The 13,044-nt window shown below is 38.6% G+C and overlaps 1 protein-coding gene across 4 annotated transcripts in view; it reads left to right on the top strand.

Moving 5' to 3' along the window:
• Positions 1 to 13,044, top strand: part of WWC3 (WWC family member 3) — a 103,836-nt gene that overhangs the window by 44,820 nt on the left and 45,972 nt on the right. For all 4 annotated transcript variants that reach the window (XM_069770419.1, XM_069770417.1, XM_069770416.1 and 1 more), the window contains exons 4-6: positions 1,486 to 1,562; positions 4,071 to 4,150; positions 10,355 to 10,484. In XM_069770419.1, the coding sequence (XP_069626520.1) occupies positions 1,486 to 1,562; positions 4,071 to 4,150; positions 10,355 to 10,484 (287 nt within the window). The remainder of the gene's footprint in view (positions 1 to 1,485; positions 1,563 to 4,070; positions 4,151 to 10,354; positions 10,485 to 13,044) is intronic.

The following is a 13,044-nucleotide window of genomic DNA, read 5'->3' as shown; positions in this document are numbered from 1 at the left end:
TTTCTCAGTCTTCTGATAGGTTTGGGGTTTTTTTAGGTATATCTGGAATTGATAGTCAGATACTGTAAAATCATTTAATGAAACCTTTCACTTGTTTTGAGGTGAAAAAATAATTTTCTACAGATATGTTAATATTTTATATTGGTTTAAGATCATATGCATCTGTTTTGAGAAAATGGGATGGACTGATTAGTCAGATGATATATTTACCAAAAAAAATTAAAAATCCCTTTGGGGATTAATCATGCTGTCAGCTCAGATTCCCCAAGGCTTCTCCACTTGTGTTTTCTTAATTCAGCTCCTCCACTCCATTCTGGGATGGATGCTTCTCCATTTATTTTACCGAAATCTTAGGCTCCTGATTCGAGTGCAATTAGATGGCCAAAGTTGGGTGCTTATATTGCAAATATTCCTGCCTCCACCATCACTTGTTTCAGTCTGTTGTGTTAAAAGAACTAAAACTTCACAAACTGTTTTCCTCCTTTTTGTTTGTGGGTGCTGCCATTGACTCAGTGTCGTGTGCTCATGAGTGGGAGGTGGTGTGAGCTCAGCGGTTGTGGGTTGGCAGGGAGGTGCCCATGCAGCAGTTCTGTGACTCAGTTGTGATCAGCACTGTTTTAAAAAAAAAAAAAAAAAAATCCATAGAAAATCCTGGATTTAGAGAATTAATCCAGGCATGACTACTCATTTTGGCAAGTTCCTGCATGCTTGACATGACCTTGGCGTTGCAGTATTCTTTCGAGAGTTGAAAGGCTCAGTGCAACGCAGACACGAATATGGGTTTTAAAGCAGCAGCCTTCAGCTCTACAAAAGGATGGTAGGTCTAACAGCACAACCCCATCCACTCACATACCAGGCCTTTTGCAGGGGGCCAGTGCTGCTGTGAATGGCTCACTCGATAAATCATGGTTGGTCTTGCCTAGCCTATCCTCTAGGACCTTTACTTCATCTGCCTAGGATTTATTTAGCTTGTAATGCCACAGCTTGAAATCATTGCCTGACTCTAGATACACTGTGTTAAGATCTCACTTGCCAGAGATTGATCTCTATGTCGGTTCCCTACACTGTTGCTTTAGGAGGCAACTTCTCTCTGTAGCTGATTGAATTTTATTCTGACAATAGTTTTGTTACTTTAGTCTCTAACATACTCTCAGTTCAACATACGTAGGAAGCAATTAGCAATTGTTAATGTTGCACAAATTGCTTGCATCAGTAAATGCCACCCTCCTGTCATGGAAGCTAGTTGCTTTTAGGCAATATGCAGTGCTACTATATACAATTTTTGTTGTTGTTGAGGACAAAAAAAAATTCAGGCAGGCCAAAGGTAATTCTTCATTTGTACTTTAGTACAGAGGGTTATTTTAAAACCTAGTGACTTGTAACACAAAGAATGAATGCTATGGTCTATTAAATAGTGCCACATCTTAACAAGCATATTAAAGAAGAAAAAAAAATAATGTAAAATGCTGTTTTCCATCTGTTTAGCATTCTCTGGATTTTCAACTAATACCAAATATGACCCATATCAGATTAAAGCAGAAATAGCCAGCCGTCGTGACAGAGTGAGTAATCTTTTTTCATTTTGTAAAAATATGAATTGGGCATGGGGAAGGGAGGAGGACTATGTGTTTTACTTTAGCATTTACACTGGATGTTGCATGCATTTTTTGAAATATAATATTATAAATTGCTTTTCTACTCTGAACTATTGTTCTATGAAAATGAGTCTATATTTACTGCATTTCAGTGACTTGCAAAGTAATACTTTTTCCATGTTACAAGCGTAAAGATTTTTGTCACGGATGTCAGAGGCAAAGTCAGCCAGGCTTTCAGAAATCGCTTTCCATGTGCAAACTGTCACAAGTAGTAAATACTCTGCAGCCAAATTCTTTCTTGATTAAGTGCAGTTAAAACACACTGTCTTCATATTTTCCCATTTACCCATTTTCAGTGGGGTTCCATGGATGTCACTGAACTCTAGATTTAGCCATTTGTTTGGAAACCTGTTCACAATTCAGTAGACATGTTGGCCAAATAGAACTTTTCAGCTGATGTGGCCAGAGGTCCTCTGTGAGGGGAGGGGAGTTCAAGCATTCTGACAGTGATAGGCAGTTCTGTAATAAAAATGTTCCATTTTTAGATTTTATTTTTTTTAAACTAGAGTCATGCTTTTGGTACTGTCTTTGCTGAAGGAAGAATAGTTGACTTCTTTGATTTCTCCCACGCTGTTTTAGCAAAGAGTTGAAGTCTGCACGTTGGTTTCTAGCAAATTGATATAGCAGTCATAAACAATTACAAAAAGCAGTTTATAATATTAAGCTCTAGAACCTATTTCTAAATTACATGTTTCTTTTTATTAAAGGATAAAATGGGGTTTAGCATGCCAGGCATTCAGCTCACAAAATAAATAAAAAATACTTATCTTTGCAGGATAGTGTTCCATTTTTGTTGTAGTGACCACTTTTCACATGAGTGCCTCTGAAAATAAATCCCGTTCACCACCCTTCAAAGGCATTTATTCTATCTGTATATGTTTACTACGTGCTGACTAGTGTTTGCTTGTTTCACATACTCTAAGTGTCAGCATATTCTAAAGGAGAAAATAAGCCTTATTTATTTAAATAATATTTAAAGAAAAGAAACAAGGTCTCCACTTATATGACTATTTCTCTCTGTTCCTGCACATTAAAACATAATGATCTCCTAAGTCCATAGGATAACCTGTTCCAACTGAGTGTGTCCATAGGCATTGAGTTGTTTCAGGTAATAGAATAAAATATGCACTTATAAAGTGTTTGCGTACATGATACTAGTGATGCATTTTTTCATTTTACTTTTGGCAAGCGTTGAAAGAGTTGGTGAGGGTACAGGAGTGTTTGGGGGGCTGGTGTGATGGGTTTTGAGGAAAGGGCAAGAACACATGGGGAAGGGGGGGGCCACAGAGGATGGTGAGACTCTAGCAGTCGTGGTTTGCATCCCTGGAACTGCTGTGAAGCCCCTTGCTCTTGGAGCAGAGCTGACAAAATTAATCTGTGCCTGGTTATGTAGGAATTTTTTTAAACTTTTTTTTAAAAAACTTTTTCTTTCTCTGTTCTTCTACTCTTTTTTAAAACTCACATTTCCTTACTCTCTTTTCCTTACTCTTTTTCTAGTAATGGTTTTGTCATTTATTGATGGACATGTGAAAGTCAAGAGCACTCCGGGTAAATTTTAGAAAAGGTACCAAGTTTGATAGCTTGAGGAGAGAGAGCTTTTTTCTGCCATCCCTGCCCCTCTTTGGGCTCTCAGTTCAGTCTCACACCTCACCACCACACACTGAAGCGCCTCCATTCCCCCCGTTTGTCTGCAGTCCCTTGCATCCTCCTCTTCCTGTTGCCCTCAGTTACCTGTCAGCTTTGGAGGGCAAGAAGCTATTTCTTTGCAGATCATTCTTGGTGCTGATGGTGCTCTTGTAACGTCTGCCCAACCTACTCAGGTAGCCGTTTTCATAAAACCACAAAAATGTGTTTTTGGAGACATCACTGCTTTGTCACTTTTGATTTGTGCTCACTAGTTGGATCAAGGTAATTGGCGGGGGGGATTGAGAGGGCAGGACAATATGAAAATAACTGTAGAAAATCAGGCTGCCATTTTTGGGAGAGAGACCAGTTCTGTTGCCAGTGATTTTGTTTTCCCAGATTGAAAAATTAGCAGCATTGAATGTTCAGTCTGTTTTTGAAGTTGACTAAAGAGTTGAAGACAGTTGAGAGGCGTCTGTCTGCTACAAGGGGAAAAGAAGAATCATATGGATTGAAACTTGCTAGCTGTTAGCATAAGCTAACTAATGGAATAGATGAGGAAATAGATACTTTGAAAGCTGAATGTTGTGACTGCTATTAGACTGGGTCTTAGATATTTCAGAAAGTCTTCTGTTATTTTAATGCAAATTTTAAAGCAAAAAAAGAAGGGAACTTAGATTATCACTTCCCATTTTTTAAAGTAACTTAAGATTTTGTATTTGAAAAACAATTATTTTTATTATGAAAGTTTCTGTTACATATTATTACTTTAAATTATCTTGTTATATTCAGCTTTCTAGGCTAAAACGAGAATTGGCACAGATGAAGCAGGAGCTGCAATATAAGGAAAAAGGAGTGGAAACTCTGCAAGAGTAAGTTAATAGTTTGTGGGAGGATCTTTTTTTTTTCTTTATTCGCCTTGGAATGAATTTCTTAGAAAAGCATTGCCAAAAAAAAGAAAAAAAAGTTGAAACCTCTTAATTGCTTTGCTTCAGAGTTTCTGCTATGATAGTGATGCTGGGTGAGAACAGTGTGAAATGTTGGAAGAAGGGTTGGACAGAATTGGTTGGAGTGGTGATTTCATAGATCCACATGCAAAAACAGTTTTATAGGCCCTGTTCTTTAACTCTTCTGAAGATGTTGTCGAGGTGGAATTAGATTTTTAAAATATTTTCCAAACGTTTTCTGGACATACCCAGTGCCTGGAGCACAGCCCAAAGCACCACGCAGTGGAGTAGTTTTCCTGTGAAGAGTACCGAGGCTTTCTGGCTGGGCACGGTACTTCTCCTGGGGGGGAGGCTGGACACCACAACACTACTTCTTCCTTTTACCTTACGGTCAGGCCGTCTCATTCTGCATGGCATAGCTGATTTGTGCATGTACTGCAAATCTGATGGTCTGTGAGACTTTGGGTTTTGTTGCATGTCTGCAGAATGAGCGCATGTCAGTGCGACTCCTTGTCTCCTCCCTGTGCGGAAAGGTAGCTTGGGGCAATTTGCTACCGCCCCCGGGGCTATTAGGCAGCCGGTGCTCTGTTTCTTTTGCGCTCAGTGGTGGGAAAGGTTGTGACCTGTTGTGGTGACCCTCTCCCTGCCACTCTTCCCGCAGGCCATCAGATGGGAACTGAGTGACTTCCATCTGTGCGCCGCTTAGTCACCTACACGCGTAGCACGTATGCAGGATGCCCGGTGGGGTAGGGAGAGAGGTTGCCAGGCCATGGAGAAGATGGCAGGTAAACACAGGTTGTTGTGGCTTCCAGATCTGTTCAACAAGGCCAGGGGCTAGACCATGTGTTGAACAGCTCTTGCGTTTGCCTTGGACATGTGGCCATGCATTTAGAAAACTTGGCATTTTTTCCAGCATGCATGTGAAAGAACTGCCTAATGCAGGCGCTTCCTGAAAAACGTTGGAACTGTTGCATGTCTAATGCGTTTTGCAGCATAAGTACAGTATCTGTGGAAATATTTTGACGTTTCGGATTTATTGTGTTGGTGCTACAAAGTATGGGCGCACACTTTCGCTTCAGGAATTCTGGCAAAGTTTCAGGGATCTTGGAGCAATTAGGTTACTTATTTTCCAACTTTGATTTTGATTGGTATTACGGTAACAAAATGATATAAAGGGACATACTCAGATTTAACTTTTAAAGGAGAGGGAGTAGCCCATGCACTTCATATTGTTTGGGGCTTGGTTTGTTTTGGGTTTTTTGTTTGGTTTTTTTTTTTTTTTTTTTTAAGCTTACAACGTTCTTTTGTTTTACAATGCATTTTAAAAGCTTCAGAGAAGAAAACTTTTTCAGCCAAAATCCTTCATTGGCAGATATAATGTAATAATTGTCAGGCATAAATACATTTTTATTGACTACACTAAGTATTTACAGGTAGTTAGGGGAATTGTTAATGTATGGTATTAACTGAAAATTAGTAAAATAAAGCACTCGGTATATTGAAACAGCAAATATTTTAAGTAATAATTTAGGTATAGTCAACGTTTTAGGATGGTGGCCTAGATACATAAGCAGTAACAGAACAAAAGCAATTTTGTCTTAAGATTCTTAATCATATTTTCTTGATGTGAGTAAGAATTGCCTTGCCTTTTCTACTTTATTTGCTTTCCTACTGGTTATTGAGTTATTTTAAGGGTGTAGGTTCAATTGTTTTATAAAAGGACTAACCAGTTGACTAGGATGATGAAAGTATTTGAAGGCCATTTGAAACTCAAGATTGTTTTAATTAATATAATTCATTTAAGATAGTGCAACTTTTTGAAAAGTAAAGTCTGTGAATGATTAAGACGACAAATGTTAGTCTTGGATTTTAGCCCAAGTGAAGTTGCCCATACTCCAGGATGCGGTATAGGTGAGGCATACAAGAGAGGAATTACTTTAAAGCATATCTGATTAGTCAGTGGTCACTCTAATCATCTAGTTTAAAAGTTCAAGTATGAAAACTCAATGCTTCGGTGCTGCTCATTGCTGCTATTGCTATGGTCACCCTCTGTCCTGTTGGTGCACTGGGTGGCATTTGTTGTTGCTTGCTGAAGCTGGGGAGGATTGGAGTGAATTTCTGTCAGTGTTTGTGCCTTGCTGAGCTCTGCTCTCTGCAGTGACGACTTCACTTGTGAACCAGAGGCTTGTTGGTTTTTCTTTGTTTTGTGTTTTTAAGTAATTTTTTAATTGTCCTTCTGGTGAGATACGTGCTTTCTTTTGAGTATTTTGCTTCTAGTTGGAAGTGAGCCGATTTGGAGAGTACTCACGCTAACAACCGAAGGGAGAAGTTTCTCTAGCCTCCTTGTGTAGTCTGCAGACAAATCAGGCTAAAAGCCTAACTGTGCTCTAGGTTGTCCCTGGGCGATCTCTCCCCTACTGCTTGTATTTGTCAGGAGAGAAGGGTCACTCGAGTCAAGTACCAAAGCTGAAGTATTTTAGTTTTTGCATATCCGTGAAGTAAGTATATTGTCTAAAAAGAAACTCATTGCTCCTTTTTTTTAAAACAAATATGCAGAAATTTTTTTTTTAAGTTTCTTACATCTCAGACATTTTCCCCTTTTGTTACCTTTTCTAAACTTTTTGTCTGCATAATTTTTCTTCCTTCTTGTGCTAGGTCAAATCTTCAAGTAACTGCCAAACTGAGAATGGCATGCGTCCTGTTCAGCTTTTTTAAAGCCGTGTTCTTCACTTTATTTCAAGTATAAGCCAAGAACAACATTAGGAGCTGTCACACTTGGACTTTACATCTGGCTGAATGTTTGCTTTGAAAGTCTGACCAGAATGGCATTATGAGCAGGTATCAGAACCTGCTGCCATGCGACTTCCTGGGCACCTCTGCTGGGTATAGCTCTTAGAGGAGAGACATATTTTATCGTGAGGGTGGTTAGGTTGCTCTGTATTTCCATCAATTTATTTTGCTGTCTGATTCAGATGCCTTTGTTAAATGCAAATCTCTTGCATTGACATTTTCCACGTACAGTGTCTGCCTTGGACTGTGTTTTGTTTTCTGTTCTTTTTAATTTTAGTAAAATGGCTTAGCCATCTTTGAGGAGACAAAAAAAAAAAAAGACCCAACCCAAAAACCGAACCACAAAGCAACTAGAGAAAAGTGGAGGGAGAGAGGATTAAAGTTTTTTCTTTTTAATACCTCTACAACTTCAATACGGTCAGAATTTCAAACTTTGTAGTGCTGCAGCTTTTTCTTAGGGCTGTGTTTTCTATTGTTTCATCCAAATTTGGCAATGTTGTGATAAGCCTTTGGACATCGCAGTCTGCCTTTGCCCACTGGAGACTTTCTGGAGCTCACCGTTTAAAGCCTGCAAAAATCCCACCCTGCATGACAGTGTTCCTCAACCTCCGCAGGCGCCTTTGCCCAAGGTGCGGCTGATCCTGTCGCAGTCCAGAGTTATAGGGTTAAAGATGAGCCTTTCCTGGAACAAACTCCTTCTTCTGACCTGGCGCAGGGACTGAGGAGGAGGAGCAGTTCCTCCTCCCCTGTGTTTTCAGTGACCCTTCTGCTCGACGGCAGGAATTTTGGAGGAAGGCGTTTAGCAACAAAGGAAATGAAAACTTGGCCAGTTGGCTCCGAGAGCGGTGTGAATGCTGAGAGAAGTTGGGAGAGACAGGGAATTAGGACTGACTAAACAATTTGTAGCTACAGGCTAGTTTAGAGCATATGAGACCTGACAAAATTAAATTAGATTTTAACTCGGCTACAGACCTGAGCTTTGGTGAGGATGGGGGGAGTCTTGTGTGTTTGAAGGCCTGTGGAGAACAATAGAGGAACATGGAAACTGCCCTATAGGACTGGAAGTATTGCAAGTGTATTAATAGTCTGTGTATCCTAGAAACATCTTCCTCAGAAAATGTATACTTTATTCATAGTTTTGGGTATTAGTTGAATGTTCTTTCTGTTCATACAAAGGTCTAATCTGTATTTGTGTCATGCTCTTTTCCATTAATAAAACGGAAGATTCCTGTTAACTTTGTGGCTTTTCAAACTAGAGCTTTGTGAAAGGAGGTAACAGACAATAAATAACAAATAATTTTGTAAGATACTTAAGTCAGTTTGGGTTGACAGCAATACTGATTTAAGCTCAAATATTTCTGGCAGTAGAAACTTTTCTGATTCTTTCCTTAAACAAATACCAATTCATAAGTTGGGCTCCGAAATGACGTCCAGGAACATGAATATGTGGGTAGCTGGACAAAAATCTGGTTGAAATTAAATAATTTCCTTTTCCTGAAATGCCACCTTGGACCTGGCAAACAGTATAATGAGCAGTTTTGTAAGAGGCATTTTCAGGTCTAATGTTTGGGCAGAATCTATGTTCTTAACATTATGGTAACCTTCAGATAAAACCACATGTTATCTTTTTCATGTAACTTTTAATGAATTGGATTAGTAGTTTTACCATGGTTTTATCTAATCTTTTCAGGATTTTAACTATAAATTAGTGAAGACTCAAGTAAACATCTTAAAAGGAAAACAAAACTAACCTAACCAAAAACCCCTTTAATCCACATGACATTTAAGTCCTTTCTTGTTCTTGAACCAAATATCATAAAGGCTTATATATTTTCTTATGCAACATGGGGAAAATTGTGTTTAAGTAGGAAGGTTGAGGTTCAGACTTACTTTGTGTTGACTCCAAAAGCAGGAACTGTCAGAAAAAAACAAACAAACCAAAACCATAGAAACTTAACCTGCATTTTTTTTTCCTAAATATTGTGAGCTGCACAATAAAACCACAGGATTTTCATTCAAGCCTTTTGATTTTTCATTTTAATATTTTAATTTTAAACCAAGTAATCTGCTGCAAATGAAATTTCACTGATTTTGTTTAACTGGCAGAACATGCTGAGTGAGTGTTCTTGACACTCTTAGCTTGATATAATACCTGCCTTGAAACTTTTAGTTATTCTCAATATTTTAAATAGAGTTTGAGTATTCTTGTCATATATGTATAGTGTACCCTCTCCTACTACATCCTTTTATAGACTGATGTCCTCTGTAATGACCGATGTATGTTTTATCTTTAATTCTGTTAACCAGAGTCACCTTTTCCTGGAGATGTTCATTCTTAGCATTGGCTTAGGGACCATTACACATACCACCTTTTTTTCTATATACACACTTTCTATGCTAGATTAACAGGAAAATTGAGGTTTTTCATATTTTAACAGGAATTTAACACAATTTTCACTAATGGCTGTGGGTAGCCTGTTAAAAACCCATAGCTTTTCATTGTAAATCTGAGACCAAATGGTGGTTCTAGTAAGTTCTGCAGAGTATCTGGTCTTGTTCTTTATCTATAAATCAAAGCAAATTATGAAGATGGTACACTGGACTAGGCTTCTGTGTCCTGATCTGTTGTCCTTTACTATTGCAAACTGCTGGAAAAAAAGTGGATCAGACAGTGGATGTCCCACATAAGATGAGAGATTTTTATGGCAAGGTGGAAATGTTATTAGTACTTCAATCTCATGTAGTGAGTAGCGCTCTTGCTCCTTGCTGAGTTTGCATTTGAAACCTTCTGGAATGGTCCCATGTGATATTCCTTAGTGCAGGACAATGATGTCTTCTAGACGAGATACTCAAAGATGCCCATAGTGGCAGGAAAGCATTTGCAATAAAATTTTAGGAATTAAAAATTTCTTCCCAAGAAAATGAAATGCTTGTGTTAGAAACTTCTGAAGAAAGATCATATAGAAGTCCTGGAAGAGATGTTGTGATGTGTAGTGCTGCATGGAAAATATGACAGCTGGACTGCTAATATCTTTATAGGTTAGTTTTAGGTTGATTTTACTTCTGTTGCGTGAAATAGTCCACAGACACTACCTGTAAGCTCGCTCTGTATTAGGATACTAAACCCAGGAAATTTGTTGGTTCTGCAGAACCTGGGTAAGTAATTGCATTGCTTTGTCTTTAGAGTGTACTTGGCACTGAGTGCTGTGTTAATTCCAAGTAGAGTATCATTTTATTCCTGGAAATAAAGTGGTACATGAATGAACAACAGGTCTTAAAATGTCTATGCACTTTCTGATTATGTGAAAATTCCTGAATTTGTCTTAATCTTTTCAACAGGATTGATCGTAAGATGTCAAGTGCTCATACAAATTATAGACTGGATGAAGCACAAGCTATAATGAGTGAGCTTCGAACCATAAAGAAAGCTATATGTACAGGTGAAAAAGAAAGGCAGGACCTTATGCAGGTAAAAAATATGCTACTGAACAAATAGCTGCTAAACAGTAATAACCTACCTCTATTTTCTTGTTTGTGATTGCATTGGGGTTACCAAGTTTAAATAAGGAAGTGGGTGGCCTACACTGATTTTTTTTGTTTGATAATTGCTAATAGCAGGCAGCTCGAAAGAGGTAAGTAGTCATTGTCTATACTGTGAACACAAGACTTTATATGCATTTCTTACTTTTGTTTTAGGTAATGTACTATTCTTACATTTAGATCAATGTCTTTATTGAATATAGCTTTCTATTGCTGCTGACTGTATCAAAGACTGCTATGGAGTAATTATGTTGCATTTTAAAAAAAACTTTAAGTTTTATGTTATTTATTTTTCATTTTGTTTAATGTCTCTTTGTGTTATCTATAATGAAGTAGGACTGAGAAGTCATGTGCTAAAACGTTTACCAGTTTGTCTACTGTGATTTTTTTCTTTTATAAGCATTTCACAAAACTGGATCTCTGTGTCACTATGCCACAGTTTGGTAGTTCTCCTTTTTTGCCCCAAATTCTCCTCTTAAGTACCCATATCAAGACACATGTTAATTTTAAATGTTCTCACAAAATCCTCAGACCATGATTAAATGCAATGTATACAGAAAACATCATGAAAGCTTTAAATGAATGCATGAGGATCGTGGGGAGATACATGCCCGAGTAGTGACCAGACTTTTGAACGGATTCTGCATCCTGCTCCGAGCTCTCAGTTGCTATGTCTGCGTTAATAATGTGATGAAAGCTTGTTCAAAGAGCCATGACTCTGCCACCACAGGGACTTCAGCATAGAATTGCACAAATATGCTGCAGATACAGAGGGGTATCAGGGACAGTTATCTTCACCCAGTCTTCTAACTGCTATATGGAAAAAGGCATCTTTGTTACCTAAATTTTTGGGACTGTATTAAGTTAATATCGCCATTCAAACGTTTTCTTTCAGTTTTCTCTGCAGTAGTGTTTCACTGGTATTTTTTTAATTGTTAAATGATATGTGTAGCTTGTAACCTACATATAATGAATATCCATAGTTATACAATTATTCAGTCTCCAAAGCATTACCCAAAGGTCAGCTGATGGACCACAAATCCTTGTTCAAGTAGACAGAACACTTAAGTCACTATGAAAAGTTTCTGCCTTGGCAACTTTTAACATATTTGATATTTTGCGTTGGCCAAGTTTTAAAGTAATTCTCAGTCTTCCACATGCCTGGCTAGCAAGAAACGATTAGAAAGGCAGTTCTTCATGGATGCAGTGACGCACATTTTAGGAAACTAACTGGTAATTTCAAGACTTGTGTGTGAGATCTTGGAGCAGCTTAACTACTGGCCTTGTTTTAACTCCCCCACTAGATTCCCCCCCCCCCCCCCCCCCCCTTTTCCTTACATTTGCAGTCCTCAGTGGCACTAAATCTAGCTGTAAACATTGAGATGTCTTGAAAATCATATCTATTAAACCAGCTTTAGGTGCACTTGCAGTTTCTTTAAATACAGTGTTGAGGGAATTAGAAGTCTAGGATCAAGCTTAGCATCAAGGATTGGGCAATGCTGGCAGCACCAGCATGTAGAGGTTGCACAAGACAGAAGTGAAAATGAAAAGTGTCGCCATCCTTCTTCATGGGTCTACGTGACGTACAGGAAATATCAGTCGAGGAGGTATCATTTTTGTAATTAATGACAAACTGTTGTGATAGCATCCAATAATAGGCGTACAGCCCAGGAGAATCTAGAAGTTCCACACAGGCCTAGCATGCAAAACAGTTCTGCATGTTTTGTGGCAATTGTATTAAGGGATTAAATGCCATAGTTTACAGTATCTACAGTTGTAAAAATTGTGTGTTTCTGCCAATTTACTGTGCTCCGCAAAAATATCCAGCTTCCTGCCTGATATTTTTTAAAATTTTGAACAAAAAAATGAAATTATTTTTGTTATCACTAAACTTTTCTGTGTTTTGCCTTTTTATGATTAGTTGAAGATTATTGTTATGGATTTATTTAGCCTTGTCAAACAAGTGCAAGTCTATTTTAAGTATCTTCCTAATGAGTTCAGAAATTTCCTATCAATTTTGAAATTGTTTTGTCCTCGAATATGCTACATTTTAAAGTTACTGTTGGTAAAACAAGCTTTCATAGAATGGTTTGGGTTGGAAGGGACCTTTAAAGATCATCTGGTCTAAGCCCCCTGCCATGGGCAGGGACACCTTCCACCAGACCAGGTTGCTCAAAGCCCCATCCAACCTGGTCTTGAACGCTGCCAGGGATGGGGCGTCCACAACTCGTCTGGGCAACCTGTTCGAGTGCCTCACCACCCTCACAGTGAGGACCTTCTTCCTTACATCTAACCTAAATCTACCCTCTTGCAGTTTAAAGCCGTCACCCCTTGTCCTATCACTACATGACCTTGTAAAAAGTCCCTCTCCAGCTTTCCCGTAAGTCCCCTTTTAGCTACTGGAAGGCCACTATAAGGTCTCCCTGGAGCCTTCTCTTCTCTAGGCTGAACAACCCCAACTCTCTCAGACTTTCCTCACAGGAGAGGTG

The sequence above is a fragment of the Haliaeetus albicilla genome, chromosome 25, assembly GCF_947461875.1.
Source record: "Haliaeetus albicilla chromosome 25, bHalAlb1.1, whole genome shotgun sequence".
NCBI lineage: Eukaryota > Metazoa > Chordata > Aves > Accipitriformes > Accipitridae > Haliaeetus > Haliaeetus albicilla.
This window is presented reverse-complemented; position numbering and strand designations above follow the sequence as displayed.